Source organism: Mus caroli, chromosome 5, assembly GCF_900094665.2.
Source record: "Mus caroli chromosome 5, CAROLI_EIJ_v1.1, whole genome shotgun sequence".
Classification (NCBI taxonomy): domain Eukaryota; kingdom Metazoa; phylum Chordata; class Mammalia; order Rodentia; family Muridae; genus Mus; species Mus caroli.
The window spans coordinates 83,673,026-83,699,056 of NC_034574.1; the positions used below are offsets into that span (position 1 = coordinate 83,673,026).

A 26,031-nucleotide genomic window follows, 5' to 3' on the forward strand; every position below is an offset into this window, starting at 1 on the left:
CAATGCTTTCACCCGTGTGGCTTATTAGACTACACCTTGCAGCAGGTTCTTTATTGGTCTGCTCTCCTTTGCCAGTGGCAGAGACATTTTCAAAGGACAATGATGATTTTTTTTTATCAGCTCCCCTTTGTGGTTCTCCCATTGTTCTCAGAGGAAGTGGGAGCACGGTGAGATCCCTAAGATACAGCCTCTGCCAGCCTCATCAAAAACACTCCCCCTGTTAGGTTGGTGATGGGTAAAGCACTTAGCTTTGTAAGCTCAACAGCCTGAGTTCCATCCTGGAGCTCACGGAGGAGTGGAAAGAGAGAACAGAATCTACAGGGTCGTCTTCTGACTGCCATGAGTACGTGCCAATGTTTCATGTCACAGGGAGTTGAACCCAGGGTCTCACACAAACTCGGTGAGCTACAATCCGCTGAGTTCTGCCATTTCTGAACTCAGTGTTTCACAGACATTCCCTTTCTTCTCATTCCTGAAATATGCTCTTCTCTCCCTCAGTGGGCCTTCCATTGCCTTTTACATCCTTGAGTTCAGAGGTAAGCCTCTTTATTTAGCCTGCTTAACACCATTTCTTTCGGTCTCTTTGAAATGCGACTTTCTCCAAAAATACCTCACCTGTACAAAGATGCTAGGAGCTCTTTTCCTTCCATTTAGCACAACATCCATTATAGAACTTAGATATAGTGGATGCAGTCATTTGTCCACCCTATGAGACATGGTCTCAGTCAGTAATCCTGCCTAATTCTTATTGCTGACTCTTCCCTTCAGCGAATATCATCTCAATGTAGACTTCACATTTTCCTTGAATGAATAAATCAAACCCTCATCTGTTGAGTTCTACTCTGTGGTGGGTCCTATTCTGAGTGATTAATTCATACTAGTTTATCTAACCTTCATTTATTAGAAAGGTATTAATTTTTCATAATTTTATAGATAAATATATTGAGAATAAAGCTGGTTTGAGTTTTTGTCATCTGGCTGACAGTTTGAATAGTCAAGGGTAGAGCCTTTCATAGACTAAAGTCCAGTTTGTTTAACCATATTGCTTCTGAGGGGTTTCATGGGCTCAGGAAGTGACAAACAGAACCAGACATAGAGCTATGAGAGGTATGTGGTGTGAGCTCAGTATTTGCGACAAAGCTTTGAGCAACAGCACACGTGGGCTTAGGGTTGTTTGCAGTTGGTATTAGAGACCTCACACAAAGTCATGTGGCAGATAACGGAGAGGGCAAAATTCAAACCCAGTCGCCATATGTTCATGTTTAACTATGTCCCTGTGTACCGTTCTGATCACGTGCTTTGGAATTGCGGAGATCTCCCCACAAGGCAGAGTGCAGAAGGGAATTAAGGATGACACAAACCCTGCAGTACCTGGCTGATCTGGGCTGCTCCTCCTGGCTTAGGTGCAGAAGCATGCCATTGAATTGGTGGCTGACATAACACGCTTCTATCTTGATGTGTACATATTATCTGGAGTTTTTGGTGTGTGTACGTATGCATGTATATATATATATTCATAGTTTTAAGTATTATCATATTTACACATGATTCATCTAGCCTTTCCAAAAAGATGATGAAACCAGGCACTTAGCCTTGCAGATTGTATGCATACTAGCATAAAACTTGAAATAGGATCAGTAAAGTTAGGAAGCTCTCAGAATGGTCAAGGAGATGTAGAGCACACCTGTAATCCAGGACCCAGGAGGCTAAGTTAGGAAAATCAGAAACTCAAAGCCAGCCATTTACAAACCAACCATCCAAACGACTGACCAGCCAAACATCCAAACTAAAACAGGCCTTGTTATTGGATAAATACATTCATTATCCACTCAGCAAGTGTTGGGTCCTGTCTCGACACTTGATATGCTATGCATAGTGTACAACGTACTCAGTGTGTTTAAATCATTTATTGTTATTTTATTCAGTGAGTTGGGGTGGAAGGGAGAGAGAGAGAGAGAGAGAGAGAGAGAGAGAGAGAGAGAGAGAGAGAGACAGAGACAGAGAGACAGAGAGACAGAGAGNGAGAGAGAGAGAGAGAGAGAGAGAGAGAGAGAGAGAGAGAGAGAGAGAGTTTAAAAAGCTAATGTTAAACTCTGGCCTGTCATTGCTGTGTTCTTATCTACACTTTATTTTGAGGACAGAAAGAAGTGCAGGTACAGTCTGAAAATACAGTCATACTGCATGTTTGTTTTCCCATTTTCTATTACTAATATATTATGAGAATCTTTCCATTGCATTAAATGTTACCCTACGAACTCGGTTTGAACGTAGTATTCCCCTCCATTTGATGAGTACACTATATTTTCTAGTGTAAGTTACTTGTTTTTATAATCACATCTTTAACATAACTGCTCCCAGGCTCTGCGATGGCTCAGTAGTTAAGGACACCTTTCTGCTCTTCCAGAGGACCTGGGTTCAATTTTCAGTGTCCACATGGCAGCTCACAACCATCTGTAACTCTAGTTCCAGGGGATCCAAAATCCTCTTCAGACCTCTTCAGGAAACAGGTATGCACATAGCACACAGGCATATGTTCAACCAAAACATTGAAACACATAAAAGAAATGTTTAAAGAATGAATTTAAAAAAATAAAAAATAAACTCAACTACATATGAAGTCTTAGCAAACATGTCTGGACCTCTAGACACACAGACTCTGACATGCCAACGTCTGAGTTCTAGTTTTGATATGCACTGGGAATTTTTAAAAGTTTTCCATTAACTCTAATGTGTAGAGAAATGGAAAACCATCATAGACTCTATGACACTGAGGGTGAAGATATGAGATGAAGCACTCTTAGGGTCAGAAGTATATCAGTGCCCATTTGTTCCTGTTAGCATCATTATCTTAGGGCTTGAGAGGATGTTGCAGCTGACCCATGCACCTGTGACATACATATGGAATTATTCTTTGGCACATAAAATTAGAATGGGAGCTGGTTCATCAGGTTTTGTGCTGTAAGTTTTCTATGTTAAACCATATACGATACACTAAAGAAAATAAAAATATACTTGACCAATGGTTTTGAGCGAAATAATAACTGGATAATCAAGAAATATATCCACTAATGAGTAGCCTGAATTACTGAAACAGTTTGTTCAGTGCCTAGCATATGGTATGCATTTTATTATTTCTTTCAAAAAGAATTAATGTATTTGGAGTTACATAGTAAGTCTGCTACCTTTTCTTTATGGCTATATCTATGTCTTATGTTGAGATGAATGAATTATATTTCAGGGGAAATGATCTATTTGAACAGTTTAGATGGTGAAGAACATTTGCAGAACTTGCGAGATTTTTTTTTTCCACTCTGAAGTGGTCTTTGTCCTTGAACATAGGATACAAGTGACCCCTGCACTGTTAATTATTGGCAAATTGCCTAACTTCAACGTAAGGAAATAGAGTAATATGTTTGCTCACCGAAGGTTACTAGTTAACAGGCATCACTTAAACAGGGTATAAAAGAACTTCAGCAGGACTGCTCACAGCATCCCACTTCCAGCACTGCCTGCAGTGAAGGAACCAGCAGCCATGAAGTGGAGCATACCCGCTTCCCTCATCCTCCTGCTACTTTTTGCTGGAGCCAAAGCACTGCACAAAAATGAGTTTGGGATAGGTAAGATGCTTTCTGACTTGGGAGCTATTTTCCTATAAAAAATATTCTTAAAAATACCCACATTTGCCTCTCCAGGTATCTTGACTTAGGCATTCTATATACTATTGAAGACCAGGTATGGATCTAAGTGGTAGATAGATTTAGATGAAGGACAAATGTAATTTTATGTAAGAGGCTTATAAAATAACAGCAGTGTTCAACACAATCAATTTTGGATGTGTTCCATGCTCAATTTTTTTTTTTTTGATAGTAATTATTTAGTAGGGCCTCATGTCTAGTTCCTTCGGGTTGACAGAAATAACATTTTTACTCTCAATCTTTTTAAAAGTGCCAATTGTTCGACTCTCTGGAAAGCCTTAATGTGAACAGGACAACTGTAGCATAATTATGTCCAAAGCTACTAAATTAAGCCATTTTGAATATTATACTATGAGGGAGCCAAATGGTAAGGGAACCTGAAAGATGAGTATTAGTGCTAAGTCTGCAACTGATCATTCTGGTTAACTTTGTTCCTTAATTTTCCAGTTTCCCCAAGTGTAAAATTAAGATGTCTGGACAGGTGGTTCCCAACAACTTGGCAGTTCTAAACTTTATGGCTTGGGTTTAAATTCAACAACGATTGCTTTCCCCGTTGAAATCCTCGCTTGTCAAAGTCTGTTTTCCTTTTCAGCTTCCACTTTAGATTCCTCCCAGTGCGTGACAGAGAAGAATGTGCTTAGCATGTAAGTGTTGCTTCCATAAATGTGCTGCAGAAATGGCATGCAGAGATAACTCTAGGGAACCGAATGTGAGGTTTTAAATTACAGGAGCAAATTGGGCAGTTTTAAGGCTTTGCTTATGCTGAATATCACACTGATAAGCAAAATGTTTAAGTTCGGTCAGTGCTTTAGATCTTAGCCTTTACATTGACTGGAATTCCAGAAAGCAAGCCAAATCAGATTTTCAAAACTGAAGATTAATTTCTCTGCAGCTTTGTATGGGCTTAGCAACTTGTCTTGTCAGAACCAATAGGAAGATATTGCAACATCCTCTATTTTGTAAACTTTTTAATATCAAGTCATAGGAAGTAAAATATTTTTATTTTTGTTATTTGTGGAGAATATTTTATTCCTTTAAATATTGTCTCTGTTCTACTTCTTTGAAATTTATAGTAAGGAATTTAAACGTGTGTCACTGGTAATGTCTGCATGTAGAAAGCTGGACACGGATCACTTTGAGTCAATCTGACACTAGTGAAATCTAGGATTGGGGCTCAGTCAAGCAGGGAGCAAATATAACTGAAGGTCCAGTGAGCTTCATCTTTGCTTAAGTTAAGTAAGAAAAATAGTGTAAAGAATGTAGGCCTTCCCAGGTATAGATGCTCAGTGAGCAGTGATCCCAAAAGGAGGAAGTATATTTGGGGAAAATCTATTTATTTTGACTTTTAAGACTTGCACCTGTATTTATGGGTGAAAATGACAGAAAGAAGGCTAGCATTTCCCTCTGAGTGACTCGAACCCAGTTTCCCGTAGATCTTTAGCAAAGGGCTCCTTCTAAACAGATCAGAGCAGAAAGCCACCAGCAGACGAAGCTGTACTTGAAAGGCACGCATGACTGGGTCTCAGCCTCAAGCCTCTGCATGTGGTCTCCTTGCAGAGCTACCATCACCTTTACCCAGTTTGTTCCGGAAGCCACCGAGGAGGAAGTGAACAAAATGACTAGCGATGTGTTGGCAGCCATGAAGAAAAGCTCTGTCAACGGGTGTTTAGAAAACCAGGTGAGTTATTAGAGAGAAAGCCACGTTGACACTTAACCAAAATTTAGGCTGCAGAAGATGTCAGGAAGTTGTGGGTTTAGTTATCTGAAAACTGTTTTCTGGAAGTAGGGTTCGATAAGTTCTGGAATCCCGCCAAACAGCACTGTTGAAGCAGAGCAAGTGGCTGCTTAAAGGAGCTGAGATTAATACGAGACTCATAGCTAAGGTTCCAGAGTAACGTTATCTGAGTGACCACAAACACATTCTCTTCTTTGAGCTTCCATACCTGCAATTATGGAGTGACATTAGATCCACTCAGAGCTGTCACGGAGTTATGCTGATGGTGAATGGCAGTATATTGCCTCTTATGCAGACAGTGTGGCTGACGGCATTCTAGGGATTACTGCAAACACATTGATAATCAAAATGCTGCATGGAAGGTGATGCCCGCAGAAAATTTGTCCAGTCAACTAAGAAATTGGCTGCAGCATATCATCAGAATCCCTATCTTATTTATAAATGTTAATTTATTAAATTTTATTATAATATTTATATTTTATACATATGTTACAGGTTACATACTATGTTATATTATATATGGAGACATAGTACATATTATATTGTATATTATAGATTACATATTATATATGAACAATCCATATTTGTCATATAGTTATAATTTTATATAATGTTATATCACATTATACAATAATAATTTAATTAATTGACTGATTAATTAAATCTCTATGATGGAAAGTTGAGGACAATTTTCTTGTGGAGGAAACTTAGGAACAGGGAAATCACTCCTTTGGAGAGCTATAGTTTGGTAGACCTGAGGATTAAATGAAGTCTTCTGGCTCCAGAATTAGGTCCTTAGCAAGGTGCTCACACTGTTCAAAACAGCACGGTGGGTGTGAGGCCTGCAGCAGGTTATTCGAGTTGCTGGATATAGCACGCACCCAGACAGGAGCATCAGTGTCTGATATCCAAGTAAGTCAGAACTTGAGAAAAACAAGCACGTTTATGCACCCAGCTGCCCTGGTATAGAAGCTCAATACAAAATAGCTACGATTCTGTAGTTTACTTGTGTATGGAAATGAGCTTTATACTTGTTGGAAGGATTTAAGTATGGAATACATACACCAGAGCATGGGCCTTCCAACGGTGCATATGCCAAGGGCCCCACCCTAAAGAAAGCCACTCTTTACCTTCCATCAGCCAGCAACTGCTAGTCGCTCCTCGGCAAGGACCCGGGGTTTGTGAGCCCCTCTCCATCCACACAAGAGCTTTGACTAGCTTGATTTTATGAAGGTCTTGTGCCGACAACTACAGCCATTGATATTCCATGTGTACAATTGCCTTGTTATGTATGAAAAGCTTTTGCTTCAGTCTTCCTTGAGTCTCTGGCCCTTAAAATCTTTTCCCCCTTCTCCGATGGACCCTGATTCTTGAGGGGAGAGAGCCTCTCCTTTCTGTAGATGTCCCATTTGGGGCTGAGTGCATCACGGCTACTTATCCTCTGTATTTTGGCCAGTTGTGAATCTCTGTATTCATCACCATCCCCTGCAAATAGAGCCTCCTGGGATGAAGACTGCGGGCTGCACAAAGTTCTGCTGCTCTGTGTTTAGAAGGCAATCTGGTATTATGCCCATTCATTAAAACAAATAGAAATAGGTTCGCTCTTAGGGGCTATACCATACTCAGCCATAGGTTCTTGGCCCAGCTTGCAGTGCCAGGCCTGAGTGCCACCCTGTCAGAGAGTACTGTTTGTCATTCTCAGGAATCTATGTCACTGTTGTATAGATGGCTATACCTTAGCCAGGCTGACTGTAGCTCACAGGGTTTACAGCGGGGGTAACCCCATAGATGACATCACATGACTTTTCTCCCCCTAGCGGTTTGCACATGCCCTTCTGGAATTATGAAATCTTGCCAGAAAGAAGGCAACCTCAGAATCTTCCGGCTCTCGAATTCATGAGTTAATAAGAGTCTCCGGTTTGTATGTTAGTTTCAGTCACTCTTTGTTAGTCAGTTAAAAAGGCGTGGATAAATTATGCCCAAAGCACTTCTTATTGAGCCTTTCGTATTCAGTTAGTGTTCAGGGTAATGTTGCAAATGGGGTGGCTCGTCACTACAAATTCAAAAGATTTCTATAAAAAGGTTGACTGATTATGTAGCCAGAAGATGGCCTAGTCAGCCATCATTGGGAAGAGAGGCCCCTTGGTCTCGCAAACTTTACATGCCTCAGTACAGGGGAACACCAGGGCCAAGAAGTGGGAGTGGGTGAGTAGGGGAGTCGGGGGGAGGGTATGGGGGAACTTTTGGGATAGCATTTGAAGTGTAAATGAAGAAAATACCTAATTAAAAAAAAGGTAATAAAACAAACAAACAAACAAAAGGTTGACTGAAACAAACATGGCGGTGCCCCTCTATGGTGTCAGGGCTTGGGAGGCTGAGGTAAGAGGATCCGAGTTTGGGGCCAGTCTAGTTTCCATAGTTAGTTTCAGGTTAGCTGTGACTTCATCAGGAAGAGACACTATCTCATCCTCTTAGAGAATACCACAAACCAAAAATGAATATAGAGAAGGAGTCTTAAGTAAGACTGTCGAGATTTTTAAAGTATTAGCAATTGTAATAGTTAAATAAAGCTATTCCTAAGGTGGGTGACGTCCTTCAAAATACTGGTCCTGTCCAAATCTCAGTGAATTTAGGTGCTAAGGAAGAAAGCATTTTAAAATACTGTAGCTAAATCGGTAATTATGACTAATGAAGGGTGGTTCTATATTTGAAGTTCCTCTTATTTTTAACTAAAAATAGTATCCATTTTTTTTTACTATTGTCATGTTGTTAGAAGGCCAAAAGGAATGTGTATCTATAAAACAATGATTATATAAAAAGAGGAAAATTTCTGTTATCTTGGGGCCAAACTTTTCATGAAATAAAAGTGTGAAATTCACTTAACCTAAAACAGGATAGGAAAGATAAACCACTGCTAACCCCTTTCACTTTTAAAATAATTATATCTCTCACACAGAATGTGTGCTACCCAACAGATATAAGTTTAAAGCCCTTCACCCTAAAAGCTACCAAAGAAAGTCCTCACATCAGACCGAGAGGAAATATATTGAACGCGTATGGGGATCTGTCTTAATTTACTGGTCTCATTTTGGACATTAGAAAACTTTACACACTAGTTCCCGTGGAGTTAGATAGTCGCCTTTCATTAACAATAAAAGATTTTCTTTTCTCAGCTATCTGTGTTTCTGGATGAAATTTGCCATGAGACGGAACTCTCTAACAAGTATGGACTCTCAGGCTGCTGCAGCCAAAGTGGGGTGGAAAGACATCAGTGTCTGCTGGCACGCAAGAAGACTGCTCTGGCCTCTGTCCCACCTTTCAAGTTTCCAGAACCTGCTGAGAGTTGCAAAGCACATGAAGAAAACAGTGCAGGGTTCATGAGCAGGTAAGGACCATCCAGTGGGCAGCCAGTGTTTCTTGTAGTCCACATGTGTACTCCAAAGTGTGTACAAGTAGGAAATGTAGCCAGAGTATGTCTGCTGAGGTCTGTACAGGTTAGACACACACTGTGAGATGCAGAACAGACCACATGCAGACTCAGCCTCTGATCCATCAGCCTCCGGAAACATAGCTCTTTCTCACCTTTAATGTTTTGATTTTTGCTTTGCACAAAAGTGCATCAGGATTGCAAAAAATGACTTCTGAGAGCCAAGTGTTCATGTACACCCATAAAGCTGATAATTAAGACCATGTAGTCAGATTCTGGGATAAATGTGCTTGTCACAAATGCTCACAGGCTTTGATGTCACCCTCTATCCTTCCTTTCTCCTTTAAAATATTTCATTTTATTTTTAAAACAGGGTCTTAGGAAAACCAGGTTGACCTTGAACTAAGTGTGTATTAAGGGTGGGTTTGAGCATTTTATCCTTCTGTCTCTACCTTACAGGTGCCAAGAGGACAGGCATATACATACATGCATACATACAACATATATTTATATGTCTATCTGGCTATACTGATCGACATACTGAGAGACAGAGACAGAGAGGACACCCTAGGGTGATCATTCCACTCTTCACTGATAGAGATTCGAGCTGTCTTACTTAGAAGCTAGCCTGGCTGATTCCCCAGATATGTCTGAGCAGGCTTATTGAAAAGGACATCTCAGTAGCAATTATAGCATCATTGTTTGTTTTCATAAAAGACTCTGGATCAACATATTGGATCTCTACTTTTCTCCTGAGGCTGACGTGTAGGAACTTTTTGACGACTTTTGAAACAAGCCTGCACATTTCCCCATAACAGCACAGTAGAGAAAAAGTCCACTGGACCCTGTTGCCTTTGCAGTTGGTTACCCTGATCATTAAATAAATTCCAGAGCTCAGTTCAGGGAGGTGGCAGTTCCTTCACCTGTTACATGTTTGCAAATCTCCAAGCATTGTCCATTCCACAGCTTCATCTATGAAGTGTCAAGGAGGAACCCCTTCATGTATGCCCCAGCCATTCTGTCCTTGGCTGCTCAGTATGACAAGATCGTTCCGGCATGCTGCAAAGCTGACAACATGGAGGAGTGCTTCCAGACAAAGGTGGTATCTTTGTGAAGCTATCTGAAGCTAAATAGGGTTTAGCCATGGCTCGGAAAAGCAGAATTAAAGGCAGCAATGTGCCTCCTGTGGAGAATACCATCTTTTTTCTCATCCTAGATGAAAGTCCTTTTTACTTGATCTTTTCAATTATCTATGAAATTTCATTTTCTACTTATAGTTAGAAACAATACTCCATAATAGTAAGGTACAACTTTAGGCTGAAGTAAAAATGTATTTGGATCAGCATTTACTGTATCTTTAAAGAGAGCAGAGGTAACAGCAATGTATGTACTCAGAGGAGGAAATTTAGTAGCTGAGATAAGCAGGTTAGAGTGATAGGATTGCCTCTCTCTCCTTTAGAGCAGAAAACAATGTTGATACAGAGTAACCAGTCTTTGGGTAATTGACACGTGGAGAACATACTACAAGTTCAACCTGAGCCAAGGAAGCTGGAAATTGGTGGGGATGCTAATGTGTCCACAAAATGGAGCATATTCCATGCTTCTGGCTTTTGTTTGCTGATTTTATGTTGCCTTTTGAGGCAGGCTCTTGTTATATAGCCCCAACTGGGCCCAAACTCCTAAGAATCATGACTGTAGTGCAATTCTTTTTCTTTTACTTGTCTTTTCCTTTCTTTTTAACAGAGCAGGAGCCAACAGGCTTTACCCCACCTGGAGACTGGACAGGTGCAGCTGTCCATGTGATCCCAGTATCAAAATGATGATGTATTGGTTTAAAGACTTTTAAAGAGATCTCAGGCATGCATACATAAAAATTAATCTAAAAGTCATGAAAATAGAATAACATGCCTAAACGTCCTGAGTTCTAAGTTTAGTAGAAGCTATTTTATACTTTCCTGTGTCATCTGTACTGAGCATTTCTAGTTCTTAGATCTGAAGAGAGAATGAAGGGTTTTCTAAACACCTCACTTCTTCTGCATCTAGAGAGCATCGATTGCAAAGGAATTAAGAGAAGGAAGCATGTTAAATGAGCATGTATGTTCATTGTTAAGAAAATTTGGCTCCCGAAACCTCCAGGCTATGTAAGTATAAGCTTCTAAGGAGGCAATCTGATGTGCTCAATGTCATTGTCACTCCTCCAGAGTAAAGCCTCCTTTGGGAGGTAGACTCTGATTAGAATCATGAGATCTAAGGATCAGAACAGAACTAGCAGATCAGTTTGCCATCTGCTATTTATGAAAAGCCTCACTGGCATGGTATTCAAGGAAGAGTTTTTAAGTTTTTATTGTTTGTTCTAGACACTTCAGTTTCTGTCCACACTCAAGTTATACCACCCCATTAGACCATATTTCCCCAGCTCTTCTTCAAAGTAGATCAACCTTTATGGAGAGGCGCTTCCGACTTGTAGCGTAACAAGAAATCCTTCTTGTTAACCAGGCTTCCCAATCAACCCCATTTTGTCAATTGTTGTTTCTCGGTAAAATATTCCCTTGAGGCAACAATTTTAGAAGCCAGTGACAGGTGGACAGAGGTCCTTAGTGCCTTGAAGCCTAGGTATTGTGCACAGCCAAGATCCAATGCACATTTCTGCCCTGTAGTTTCTTCCAAAGACTGGCTTCACCTTTCTCCTAGAAGAGGTCAGACTTACTCTACAATTACCTCCCAATTCTACTAGAAACTTAGTCATCAATTCATATGGCACTTTAAAATTTTATCTTAATAGTAAAATAGAAATGAGAGGACACAATGACTGCAATGACATAATGTATCTATCAGCAAGAAAAGCCACACATGCCACAGTGATTCCCAAGCTATCAGTAGCAAAAACTCAATCCTTTATTCAAGGAAGCAGGGTCTTTGCACAGGCACCTCTTCCCATGAATTCTGGCAGCTTTATTTTATACTTCCTTCTGCTGTGGTCTGATGCCTTGAAGCAGAATCTGGTAGTTCAGGCTGGACTTGAGCTCCTGATTCTCCTGCCTCCACTTCTGGTTTGCTGGAATTGTAGCCGAGTGCTTCTGTGTCTGCAACAAAGATCCCAAATGCTCAGGGTCAGGGCTGAACAAGCAAGGGCAACATTTAGCTTGAGTTCCTAGAAAGTCTTCAGGAAGCTACAAATGACTTCCAAATTATTTGAGGACCCAGCCCCCCAATCTACAGAGCTTGTGCCTGGTGGAGCGGAAGCTGATGAGACCTAAGATGTGTTTCCTTTTCTTTTAAAAGAACACATCTCTGTTCTTTCCCGCTGGAGGTAACTCCCCAGATACTCTACAGACAATGTGATTTCATCCTGATAAACAAGATAATTTTTTTTAAATGATCCTCTTCCAGAACCATTATTAAGCTAAGTCAAAAGTTCCCTGAAGCAAATTTTACTGAGATTCGGAAGCTGGCCCTGGATGTGGCTCACATCCATAAGGAGTGCTGCGTAGGAAACTCGCTGGAGTGTCTGCATGATGGGGTAGGAGTCTCCCCCTCTCCCGTTTTGTCTCAATGAATGTTTCACTATGCCTGGCTTGGCTGGGGTGCAGTGAACTTACAGACTTTCGAAGAGTAAAATTTAAGCTACGTCATGATTGCTTTGGAGTCTCAGGCATTAGCAATATCTGATCACTTTCATGAGACTGCGAGACATTCAGTTCTTATTTGACTGAAAGACAGTGAATCTCTCCCATGAGCTAGCTAACTGCTGGTTTACAGTGAGTGCCACTTGTCAGGAAAACTTATAAACTGACATCAAAGAATGTATAGTTTAACTGGAGAGATAAAACAATTGGCCTTCTTGAAGTTATAGACTGTCTTTGGTTTACCATTGTCTCTACAGGGCAATATGTGGCACATTGAAGGGTTCTGACATAGTTTAATGACAGATGTATAAGTAAAAATAATCAAGAAACTGTTACAAGAGAGAAAATGTCCATTTATTGTAAGGCAGAGGAATGAATAAAGGGATCTAAAATAATTAAATCCCTTTATTTAGCAGATTATATAAGAACTGGTGATATAGATGACGTGGCTAATTTGGGTTAACTCTGAGCTTTCTAGATATTGAATGAGAGGTCTGTATATACCAAATTACTCCCCATTTCATCCCTGTGACACCAAGGACTGCTTTTTTTTTTTTTTTTTTTTTTTTTTTTTTATCTCTGTTGTTAAAGGCTCAAATGATGTTGGAAAAAGGGACAAAAAAGACTCACTTCAACATACTCAGTGCCATTTGTTCTTTGTAGAGGTTGTCAGGGAAGTCAGCAAGTGACCGGGCTCCCAGGGGGCAGACTGGATCTTCCAGGACCGATGGCACCTCTGTCATGAGCAGTGGTGAATCCTGAAGCATGGACTTGATTACTTTTTCCCTCAGGCACATTAGGAATTCATCAGCCCCTTAGGAGTATTGGCAAAAACTATTTTGTTTTTCTTTGAGGTCAGCTTTCTTGGTTTGTAATTGACAATTTTATTGATTTTATTTTTCTAGTTAGAAAAAAATTAGCTTTTAACTTTCGGAGCTTGTCGCTATTTTTTCATTGAGAGTGGAAAAATAATTTCAGTGCTTTCCAGGAAGGCTTTAACAACTGAGTAATAGCTTTCAAGGGTCACTGTAAGAAAGCACATCCCTGAGCAGAGACAATGTGGTGTACAGGATTTTGCACAGCCAGTTCGTCTTCTAGAGTGCCCTCTGGCGGGCAGAGTGGGTCACTGCAGATCCTTCTGATCAAGATGAAAGGGAAAGCTAGCAAGGTTAGAATGAATGTCAGAGGTGAATATTGCACATTGGAACATTTCAATAACAGTAAAAAGCTGCTGTCTGGTTTAAACAACACACTTCCCTCTCATCTTGAAGATGTTTACTAAAATAGAAGGCAGGACTTAGATGAAAGCTGTGCGAAGAGGACTCGAACAAGTCGGAAAGCAATGAGGAAGAGCAAAGATGAGCAAAATAAAAAGGGAAAGATAGGTTAAAAAAAAAAAGAGGAGTGATGAGGAGAGATATCTCATTGATCCTGATCTTCCTTTTCATCTCGCCATTGATTTCTTCTCCCACTTCCTTTCCGGGCTCTAAGTTCCTACCTTAAAGGATAAACCTTTGAGATTTATATTACATATTATTATATTGTATTATATTATATTATTTATATTATATTATTTACTTTACCCATTGCAGGAAAATGTCATGACACATATATGTTCTCAACAAAATATTCTGTCAAGCAAAACAGCAGAGTGCTGCAAATTACCCACGATCCAACTCGGCTTCTGCATAATTCATGCAGAGAATGGCGTCAAACCTGAAGGCTTATCTCTAAATCCAAGCCAGTTTTTGGGAGACAGAAATTTTACTCAATTTTCTTCAGAGGAAAAAATCATGTTCATGGCAAGGTAACATGCCCTGTAAATGTATATTTGCAATGATAAAGACCATGATGTGACTGGGGTGGGGGCTAAAGTTATTTTAGCTCAACTGAGGCTGGCTGTCTAGATGCCGTGACACCCAGGAGATGTAAGCATAGAACTTGAAGCTAGGAATGAGATCTACTGTAACGTGATGAAGTTCCCACAATTACCACTATTAATTGGCTGGCTTATGAATCTATATTTTGTTTTATGCCATTCTGTTTCAATATCTCATATGAAAATCACCACGAACTTTCAAAGATAATTTGTATATTTTTGTAATAAGGAGGGCATAGGCTGCCAAGTTGGCTCAGTAAACACCACACAAACCTGACTACCTGAGTTCAACTCAAGGAAACTGATGTGGAGTGATGGAGCCAGTTTCTAAAAGTGGTCCTTGACAAAACGTGCATGCTGTGGCAAACATGCCCCCTCTAGAAGTAATAGATAAATAAAATTAAATTTAAAAATAAGAAGTGCTCAAGCTCATGAATATAATGACTTGTAATACACACTTCAGAAAAAATAAACATTCCCCTAAATATAACTCAATAGATAGTGCCAGATAACCGTTCTTTCACTGAAACAGACTGCTTGATAGAATTTTTAAGAAATGAAAACCTGGTTAGAGACATTTGTACAATGGTAGTTTTCCGTACTATAGTCAACAGGCATGTATTCATTCTGTTGGCCTTTAAGGGAAGCCGACAGTCAAGTTAATACCTTCCCCTTTCTTGGATGTCTCTATGCACTCTATTAGAAGACAGATTGGTGCAGCTCTTAGGACATCATGCCTAATAGTTTCCAAGGGCTTTGCCTAAGCTAAGCGTCTGATGCTAATGCAGCAATCAAAGTAATGGCTCAATTTTCTCACCAGTATTCCCAAAAGCTGTGGCTCTTTGGCTGCACTAAAATCAGGTATTACATGTCATTTGTACTGCTAAATAAAGTTCGGCAAACTAAAACAAAGATTAGATTTAGGGGGAACATCTTGGTGTTTTGTTGGTGGTAGAAATCACGACTGCCCACACCTACAAACTTAGAGCACAATTCATCTTAAAGAGTGATCTCCACACTTACATATGCATACACATATAAGAGAGCTAACAGTTGGCTTCATAGCAACAGGCCTTCAGTGGAGAGAATGTTTGCAGGAGACATTTTCTCAGCTGAGAACGGACTTCCACCAAGCCTGTAATCCCCTCTGTTACTCACACATCTGCTGCCCTACCCCTCAGTCAAAGGAGCTGTTCTTGACCACAAGCTGAATTAGTGTCCCTTCGTCTTTGGGTGTCGCCTCTTTTCCTGCCCTCATCTTTCTTATTTTTCTTCATTGATTTATCACTATCAAAGAGAGATGACCCATTTAAGCTTGTGTCTGCCTCCTTACGACACATACTTCAGGGAGGGGAGGTATTTTCTCTTACATGGCATTAGCTCTTCACTGTTTAAAGCATACCGTACACTCTGAAGGCATATTTGTTGGATAAATGAATGGAAATCTTGCCACTGAAAAGCCAAAGCGAGACACAAAACAAAGTGGTGTATTTGTATTGTTCTTCTTTAATTAAAAATAATTTCACATGCATGCATGCATACATAAGTTTATACCTAGGTTCTGTATATGAGAGAAAACATGCAGTTTGTCTGAGCCTGGCTTATTCACTTAATGACTTCCAGTTCCATGTATTTTCTGGCAAATGTCATGATTTCAGGAAAGGACATTTTACTGGGTGATTTGAGGGACTATATATAGCCTGCCTTAATAGTTTTGCTGTTCACAGAATTCAAATTATGTTTGTTTTTCTGCTTCACTTACTGTTTGATTTTTAATGTCTGTATGCTCTGACTGCTATATAGGAATGCTTAGGGAGTTAATAGTGTAATGTTATCTTAGTTCTAACAACATGATATTTTTTCCTACATATTTAAGCTTTCTTCATGGATATTCAAGAATTCACCCCAACCTTCCTGTCACAGTCATTCTAAGAGTTGCTAAAAGGTACCAGGAAATATTGGAGAAGTGTTTCCAGTCTGGAAATCTACCTGGATGTCAGGACAATCTGGTAGGTGGTACTAGAATTGGGGGATAATCTGTAAACTGCATTGATAGTAGTCTTTGAAACTACAGTTTGTAGGCTAGTGAGTGAGAAGGCTCAGTAGGTAAAGGTGCCTGTTGTGCGAGCCTGGGAACCTGAGCCGGATCCTTGGGTACCATGTAAAGGGAGAAGTAAAAGAAGTGCACTCCACAGAGCTGGAGTGGGACTCACACATGCCCTTTGGCAGTGCTCCCCACTGGATAATGAAAAAAAATTAAAAATATTAGTTAAGTAGTAATTAGCTAGTTATACTTAGCTAGTTATAATTATAAACTAGTAATCTCGAAATTAATGAGTTATCCTAACTTTCAGCCAATGGCTTATGTAAGAAAGAAAAATATTAGTTAAAAGCATTATGGTGAATAGAATAGAGATGCTATTCACCTTTGCCAGCTTCAGGAAGGCAAAATCTTCTGTCCAGTGGCTATATCCTCAAGAGTTCATTTGTTTTCATTCTTAAAAGTCATGCATTATCATCTTCAATATTTCATAAAGGCTTCTAAGATTGGTTTTATAATATAATAAGATACTGGCATATAGAAAATTGTGTGTCTGAGAGGAGAGAATAATGCATGTAATAATGTTGGTATTTTTAGGAAGAAGAATTGCAGGAACACATCGAGGAGAGCCAGGCGCTGGCCAAGCAAAGCTGTGCTCTCTACCAGACCTTAGGAGACTACAAATTACAAAATCTGTATGTTTTTTAAAATGTTTTCAGTAAATTAAAATTATTAATAGGTGAAGGAAGCATAAATTTAAAGTCTCAAGGCACCAGGCACTGCTACTCTTTCTTCTATTCCCAATTGGATCAAAGTCAGTATAAGTGTGACTACATGATTTCTCCCAGGTTATCCCCCATTAAATATTAACAAGAACAACCCATGAAGTCTGATTTTTTAAATTGACTTCGGGTTCCCCAAACCCTGTAGATTTTTCCAGAAGAGATATCCATTCTGCTCTTGGTTTGTCAAGGTTCCAACACCCATAGTTCACGGTTGAAATCAAGGAAGTGCTAAGGTTAGGAGGAAAGCAGTCTTCATCCCACGTAGTGACACATGAGAGAGATGGGGGTGGGGTATATGGAGTGATTGGCAGAATAAACACTTCTCATTGTGGGGCCACATGCCTCATGCCTTCTGACACCAGAAGTAGGTCCTAGAGAAGGAGGAAGGGGTGAACACTCATGATGACGAGGTAAAAATGTTTCTTCAAGGTTCCTTATTGGTTACACGAGGAAAGCCCCTCAGCTGACCTCAGCAGAGCTGATCGACCTCACCGGGAAGATGGTGAGCATTGCCTCCACGTGCTGCCAGCTCAGCGAGGAGAAATGGTCCGGCTGTGGCGAGGGAATGGTGAGTGGAGAGCTGTGTAGAGGTGGTGTTCCTTGGTTTCTTCAGTAAGTTCAGGTGGAGGGTGTGTGGGAGACTTATCTCTCAGTGGTTTGCCTTTGGCCAGGCGTCCTGTCCTTCTCGAATGGTTAGGGGCAAACAGAGGGATTATTCAACAATATAAAGGCAAACTTTATACATACAAAGGATAACACCCAATATATTATCCAACTTATTGCTTCTTATTCTCTAAATTCTCACTCTTATATTGGAAAGTAAAAGAAAAAAAAAAGAAAGAAAGAAAAATTCACTTCTAAGAGATCACAATTAGTCATCTTATTTTAGCCACACTAAAGAGTTCTGCATTTTGCAGACCAGTCTAATCATTATAGTGCTATTTGGGGTAGTTTGTTCCCAAGCGAAGCACAGGAGTAAGATCCATGCTCTGGATAGTCACCCCCTTAATCTTCATGTCACACTGAGAGGGCAGCTTCTGCCACTAAGCTTGAATTGTTTGCATTTGACATCTGAGAATTAAAAAAAGTACCAATTTGTAGAGTGACTTGTCTTAGATTAGGGAATCCAAGGATGCACCCAGGCATAGCTTGAGAGTTGTAAGCTCACAAGCACCCCAACAATCATTAAGATTTATAACTTGGTATTTATAACTTGGTTATCTTTGAAGTATGGGGGATTGGGAGGATCTATATGAAAAGGATCTATATGAAAGCTTTAAACACACACACATTTATTTTCTACTAGTTTTGTGTGTGTGTATAAGTGCATATACAGAAAAGTTGCAAAGGTAGATTTTCCCTATTCTAGCTTTCAGAAAGGAGTTCTCTGTATCAAAATGCAAATGCAGGGGCTGAAGGGATGGCTTAGGCAGTTAAAAGTGTGTCCTGCTCTTGTTGAGGACCCAAGTTTGGACCTTCACACCCACTGAAAATGTCTCTCAAACACCTATCACTCCAGTTCCATAGAGAGGTGATGTCTCTGACTTCCACAGGCACCCAACACTCACCTGTGCATACCAGCCCCTAGTTATACATAATTTAAAATAACATAGATATTTAAACAAAAGCAAAACTCAATCAGATACACACAGAAAACAAGCTCAAAAAATTGATTTCTACTCTAAAGATAGAAATGGTTTTTCCCTTTTGAAAGTCTGTCTACAATCAGAAGCATATTTCAAATAGCTAACGGTCTTTTCACAACACCACATCTGCCAACATCTATCACTACATACTAAGTTTTATCCCAAGCAAATGTGTAAACAGTGCAGTCCTTAACATATCGTTACTAAGGCGACAATACAGCATAGAAAAGTTTCCCGTAGCATTAGTGATAAGCTCCTAGACTTTGGGAGCCACCGCATGAGATTTCTGGAAATGTGAGCCAACCTCGGTAGCTAATTTTGTCTGCCTGCTTCCTTCTTTTTCATTCTTTTTAACCAGGCCGACATTTTCATTGGACATTTGTGTATAAGGAATGAAGCAAGCCCTGTGAACTCTGGTATCAACCACTGCTGCAACTCTTCGTATTCCAACAGGAGGCTCTGCATCACCAGTTTTCTGAGGGATGAAACCTATGCCCCTCCCCCATTCTCTGAGGATAAATTCATCTTCCACAAGGATCTGTGCCAAGCTCAGGGCAAAGCCCTACAGACCATGAAACAAGAGTAAGATGTTGTTATTTTCTAGCATAGAGAAGCCCAACATCCAGGGAGGAGCTGAGACTCCTGCCTTACATGTTGAGAACTTCTGGGTTCACTAGAACATTGCTGCCCTTGAAACACTCAACACTATCTTTAAAATTAGTTCTGTTTCAGTTTTTACACAGCCTTATGTGGGAAGTTAGTTTGAAAAAAATCCACTGAGGCAGACAATTTTCTGGTTATGAAAAATTCTCTCTGTCATAACAATTGCAATATATTTGTGAGTAGGAGGAAAATGGACGATATATTTAGAAAAATTAGAAAAGATCTTTGTAGTGAGTCAGGATATTTCTAATGATAGGAAATGAGTGATTGCATCTATAAGCAGTATAATTATACCTGACTCAACCATGTTGTTGTTGTTTTTTAAAAAAGGAAATAAACACACATTCTCGAGGGGAGACATTCTGTAATGGTAATGGGGTGAAGCCAGGGGAACAACTATTCTTAAATATCCATGTATTTTAATTTAAATGAAATGCTCACTGGCTTTGTACATGAGCTTCCTGCATTGGGAGATCCATTCTCCCAGTTTTCTTCACCCCAGGCAGAGGCGAGTTTCAAGAGATAATAAGAATGGTACTTCCTTTCCCAAGCTTGCTTATGGCCTTGCCAACTTTAAATTCAACACAGGATCACCGATCACTGCTAAGAGAGTATTACAGGCAGCCAGTGCTCCTCGGGTTAAGCTATGATGCTGGCGGGTGTCAGCATCTTGACATCTGGGCTTGTGGGTATGCCTAACTGCACTGCAGAGGAGCCAAGAGGCAAGGATAATGTAGGTAATCAAGACAGAGAGCACAGTTCCCTCTCCATAAAGGCACACAGAGTCCTGACATAGTGATTCCTCTGTAAACTGCACCAGGGCAGGCAAGCGGGTGGTGTGCTTCAGGCTGAGAAGTGTAAGGGCTAACCTTGGCAAGGAGAGGAAGGAGAGGCGGCTGAGGATGGCTGCTAGGGTTCTGAAAACGCTCTACTAAACGTTCTGGGAAGGTGCGGCTTTGCATGGCAGACTCTCCTGTATTTTCTTTTGTTCTAAACCACAGGCTTCTCATTAACCTGGTGAAGCAAAAGCCTGAACTGACAGAGGAGCAGCTAGCGACCTGCACTGCAGATTTCTCGGGTCTTTTGGAGAAGTGCTGCAAAGCCCAGGACCAGGAAGTCTGTTTTGCAGAAGAGGTACATATGAACATCTCATTCCCCAAAGTCTCGGTGTGGTGCATCCTGCAGTAAAGAACAGAAATATTATCCTACACAGCCGTAACTTAAAATAATGACCAATTTAAATTTTTTTTAAAAAATCTTATGGGGCTTAAAAACTAATATTTTTCTAAGTACTAGAGAGAATTAAAAATTTATTCTATATTAAGAGAACCAGTAATTTTTATTTATTTCCTAATAGGATAATTAAATATATAAGTAATTGATGGTAACATAGACTGTTTCTGAGATAAAGTAAATTGATTTTCATGAAATGGATCAAAGGAATTCACTAGTTAGCATATTGATTAAGTGATCAAGACATTTGAAGAATATTTGTAGGAAATACTCCTGACCTCACTTAAGAGCGAGCACACCTCTGCACACTGACAGTGGGGATAAGGAAATGTCTGAGTTGCTGTCTGACTGGCACAGTCCTCTGTCTCTTTATCTCAGCATCTGTATATGTTCTTCACTTCCAGGGTCCAAAGTTGATTTCCAAAACTCGTGATGCTTTGGGCGTTTAAACATCTCCAGGTAAGAAAAAAATGCAGCCCAGGCTCAAATGTTGATTCTCTCTATCAATCAATGTAGTGATGATTCTAAGAAGTATCCTCAATAGTCTTTAAAATGAATTTAATGCAATAAAGAAGAAGGTCACTAAAACTTTTGGGGAGATTTAAAAAGCTTCAGAAAATGCCATCAGAAGGCTTTCTACTTAATTAGTAATATAAACTATTTCCTTTTTATATTGCAGAAGGAAGAGTGGACAAAAAAATGTGTTGATGATTTGGTGTGAGCCTTTTGGCTTAACTGTAACTGACAGTACTTTAACCACATGGTGAAGACTTCCATGTGAGATTTCTACACCTTTGGAATAAAAAAATTTTCAACTATTTCTCTTCTCCTAGTCTGCTTTTTTATTAAAAAAAAAAGACTTTTTCCATTTATTTTTTTTTATTCACTTTACATCTGGATCGAAGTCCCTGCCAGTCCCTACTTTTTGTAGTCCCTCTCCCCACATGCCATTCCACTTCTCCTCTGAGAATGAGAAGCCTCTCCCCAGTCCCTGTGCCAGGTACCAACTCACCCTAGCACATCATGTCCCTGCATGTCTGGGTACATCCTCTCTCACAGAGGCCAGACAAAGCAGCCCAGGTAGGGGAACAAGATGCACAGGCAGGCAACAGAGTCAGGGACAGTCCCTACTCCAGTTGTTGGGAGACCTGCATGAAGACCAAGCTGCACATCTGCTACATATGTGTAGGGGACCTAGGTCCAGCTCATGTATGCTCTTTGGTTGGTAGTTCAGTCTCTGGGGAGCCCCCAAGGGTCCATGTTAGTTGCCCTGTTGGTCTTCCTGTGGAATTCCGATTCCTTTCAGGGCCCTCATTCCTTCCCCCAACTCTTTCACAAGACTCCCTGAGCTCTGTCTAAATTTTGGCTGTGGGTCTCTGCATCTTTTTTTATTAGCTGCTAGGGGGAGCCTCCCAGAGGACAGTTCTGCTTTGCTCCTGTCTGTAAGAAAGAAAGAAAGAAAGAAAGAAAGAAAGAAAGAAAGAAAGAAAGAAAGGAAGGAAGGAAGGAAGGAAGAAAGAAAGAAAGAAAGAAAGAAAGAAAGAAAGAANAAGAAAGAAAGAAAGAAAGAAAGAAAGAAAGAAAGAAAGAAAGAAAGAAAGAAGGAAAGAGTATCATTGGTCATTATTCAAGGAATGGGTCTCAAGTTGGGCCAGTCATTGTTTGGTCATTCCCTCAGTCTCTGCTCCATCTTTGTCTCTGCACTACTTGTAGGCAGGACAAATTTTGGGTTGAAGGTTTGGGGGTGGGGATTAGTGTCCTTATTCCTCCACTAGGAGTCCTGTCTGGCTACAGGAGGTGTCCACTTCAGTTTCCATATCTCCCACTGCTAGGAGTCTCAGCTAGAGTCCCTCTCATGGACTTCCTGGACATCCCTCATCCAAGGACTCTGGTGTATCCTAGGGATCACACCCCACCCCCACCTCCACCCCTGCATTGCCTAAACAGATTCTTTTAAAAGTCATGAATAGCAGTCAATGTAGAAGATGAAAGCCACCCATAATGGATCTACCACAGTAGAAGTTGGATGCCTAGGTGACTGGAAAAAGCATTCTCAGGATATTCGCTGTTAGCTTCTGCCTGGTCCTCTTGATCCTGCTCCGTATACGCCTACTTTAAGTGTACTAGTGAGAAATGTAACATAACGAGGCATAGACTGGCCATGTTTTCATAGGATACATGAAAATTCTACAAGAATCGCACTCTCTGGTTGGCAGGCCATGTCCTGGGAATAGTCACTCAATGGTCACTGACTCCCAGTTGCCTTGGCAGAGAGTGAGAAAGAGAATCACCGTGTCCCCAGGCTGTGACCTTATGGAGGTAATAATAAATTTCTGAGAGAACCAGAGTGCTGCGGATGAGGTCAGTTTGGTGGAAGAAATTGCCACCATCATTGAGGAAGGCTCTAGGAGATGAGCCTGTGTTCCTCAGTTCCGATCCAGGGAGAGAGAAGCCCAGCAAAAGGACTGGGCATACCAGTGCAACACAGCCAGCCCCTGGGCGTGCGTCTGTTACACTTAGAAGCAGGAACTACAAAATGTATGAATAGGCTGTCTACAAAAACAACAAACAGTTTCAAGAATGATTAAAGAGAACATTGTCGGGAGGCTGGAAGATGAAAAACCAATCCTTTGAAGTTTGATTTAGTGAAATCGCAGTCAGAATCCAAGAATTTATTTTATTGTATTTTATTTTAGAAATTGACAATTTGATTGCACAATTTAGACAGAAATGGAAGTGATGGACCATGACTAAAATAGCCCCTCAAAAGTAAGGAAATATCAGGGCCAATATGACTTTATATTTTAAGGATTTTTATAAACCTACAGAAACAAAGATAGAACATTTGTCTAAATATAGATGAACGGGTCATCATAACAGAGTTAAGTGGTCAGAAAAGAACTCGCTCAAATATGGAGAACCGATCTTTGGGAAACATGACAGGGTAAACCTCAGGCAAGGGAAGAGATTTTCTAACAAATGGTTCTGAAAAAATTGGAACTCTGAGTGCCTGGAGAACTGAGAGCTCTGCTTTGTACCACACATAATAAGCCAAAGTGAATCATAATGTGAAATCCAAAATTACAAAACGTTCAGAGAAAATACTTTGGTTTGAGAAGTAGACACATCCTTAAATATAAAATCTAAAGTATAATCCATAAAGAAATAAATTGAAAGTGTTATTCAACTCTGGAAGGCATCACTAACAGAATGAAAAAGATGAATCCAAGATAGCGGGCATTACTTTTGTAAAGCAAAGGTAGTCAAGGCATGTGTGACAAGAGCTTACTCATAACCGGACCAACTCTCAAGACCAAACAATGAGCAAGGAAGCATTGCCATAGAAAAGAAACAGTAACTAACCAACCCCCTTATCTAAGGGTTACCAAGAGAGAATAATGGTAAAACCAACCAAATAAGCAAACAAAAGCCCCAAACAAACAAAACACAAAATATGCCAAATATCACTCATTAAAAGTAAAATGAAACACAATCGCATAGTTATTAGAATGGTTGTAATGAAAACACCATCTATATCAATTGTCAAAAGGGTTAGAATTCACACATTGCCTATGGGGATGTAAAATGGTCCACCTATTTGTGAGACAATTTGGTTCTTTCTTATAAACACATAAACGCTATATACAGACATTCTGTTCCTAGATATGCACCCCACCGGAGGTGTTTATGCTCATATAAAGAAATGCACATAGATGTTCAAGCTTCACCTGAAATGACTTAAAACTGACAGCAACAAAATTGTACAATAGGTGACCATGGGGTATTCATATTTACCCAATGAAGGACTACTTAGGAAAGAAGGGTAACTGACATGTCAGATAGCATGACTACAACTCTCTAGCACTACTAATGAAGAGTAAGGTAATAGAGTGCACATTCTATTACTCCATCCATACAAAAATATAGAGAATATAGATCATTGTATAACCATACGATGCAGACCATGGTTTGTCTGGGGGAGCAAGGAATGGTGAGGTTGGGGTGAGAGATTACAAAAGGCCCTGGGTGCTTTTGGAGGTGCTGGATAAATTTTCACATCTTGATTGTAACGATAGTTCTACATAAATCCTTGTCACTTTAAATATGTGCAGTTTAAGTATGTATCAACTGTACTTCAATGATTCTGACTCACTAAATCCACTCAAATGTTGCAGACTTATAATTGCATAATTATTACCCCGTATAGACTGAACTAATTATATTACTAAAAGAGAGAATCCCAACCTGGCTGAGTCATCTCCAGCATCTGGCTCTAGGTCATACCCTGGTGTCCTCTGTGTGAATTGCTACAGAGTGTGGGGTATTACCACACCCGATCTAGAAATAGAAATACCAACTTAACCCAGCCTCACAGGCCAGCCCAGGGCATGGAAGTGAGCTATGGATGTGACTTTTATAGACAGCAGTTTCTGTTCTTGTCTGTCTTAAGCAGCAACTCTGTCTGATATGGAAGCCAGACTTCAACCCTCCTGAAGTGCAGAGTGCACATGGCTGGGCATCTGAGTCACAGCTCTGGGGCAGAACACCCGACAGAAGCAACAGGAGGGAGATTTTGTTTTGGCTCATGTAACAAGGGCTCAGAGTTTATCCTGGTGGAGAAGGTATGGCCAAAGGTTCACTCTGTGGGGCAGGAGCAGTTACGGCTTCTTGTTGCATGAAGTTGACCAGGAATCAATCATAAAAATCCAGAAGAGTGATCAAGCTACGACCTCCAAGAGATATTCTCTAGTGGCCTATATTCTTTTTTTTTTAATAGTGGTAATCAGACTTTATTATTTTATTGAAAAAAATTTATGCTACATATTTTGATCAGTTTTTTTCCCCTCTCTGAATTCTTTCCTTATCATCTGCCTTCCTAACCATCTAACTTTATGTTTTATTTTCTCCTGTCTTTAAAAAAACACACACAAAAATGAAAATCAAAACAAACAAGCAAAAGACCATTGCCACAACAAAGCAAAATGAAACCAGCAAAGTCCACAAAAAAACCCACTGCATGAGTTTTGTGTTGGCTAACCAGTCTTGGGCATGGAGAATACCCTGGAGTGTAGTACTTGATACACTCAGAATCCACTGAAGAAAAGTGATGTTCTCCTTGCTAGTGGGTATCAATTGCAGATAGCTTCTTGGTCAGGAGTAGGACCCCATGTCTGCTTCTCCCTCTCAGTGTTAGGACTCCATCATGCTTGAACTTGTGCAGGCCCTATGTATACTGCCGCAGTCTGTGATTTCTCATATGTGCAACAATCCTGCTGTGTCTGGAAGATGCGGTTCTTAGTA

The 26,031-nt window shown here is 40.2% G+C and overlaps 1 protein-coding gene across 1 annotated transcript; it reads left to right on the top strand.

The window, feature by feature from the left end:
• The first annotated feature begins 3,473 nt into the window (after positions 1-3,473).
• Positions 3,474-21,548, top strand: Afp (alpha fetoprotein). Its single transcript, XM_021162958.1, has 15 exons — positions 3,474-3,617; positions 4,288-4,339; positions 5,253-5,373; positions 8,604-8,815; positions 9,824-9,956; positions 10,901-10,998; positions 12,248-12,377; positions 14,076-14,290; positions 16,239-16,371; positions 17,001-17,098; positions 17,618-17,756; positions 19,193-19,416; positions 20,499-20,631; positions 21,135-21,189; positions 21,410-21,548. Exons 1-14 carry the CDS (start codon positions 3,533-3,535, stop codon positions 21,177-21,179), a joined length of 1,818 nt encoding a protein of 605 aa, XP_021018617.1. The 5' UTR covers positions 3,474-3,532; the 3' UTR covers positions 21,180-21,189; positions 21,410-21,548.
• The last annotated feature ends 4,483 nt before the right edge of the window (positions 21,549-26,031 follow it).

Excerpts from the sequence above, each read along its gene's own strand:
- Afp (XM_021162958.1), top strand. The coding sequence starts at position 3,533 with ATGAAGTGGAGCATACCCGCTTCCCTCATCCTCCTGCTACTTTTTGCT. Across the intron at positions 3,618-4,287 it reads CAAAAATGAGTTTGGGATAG|CTTCCACTTTAGATTCCTCC; the intron begins GTAAGATGCTTT and ends TTTCCTTTTCAG. Across the intron at positions 12,378-14,075 it reads TGGAGTGTCTGCATGATGGG|GAAAATGTCATGACACATAT; the intron begins GTAGGAGTCTCC and ends TACCCATTGCAG.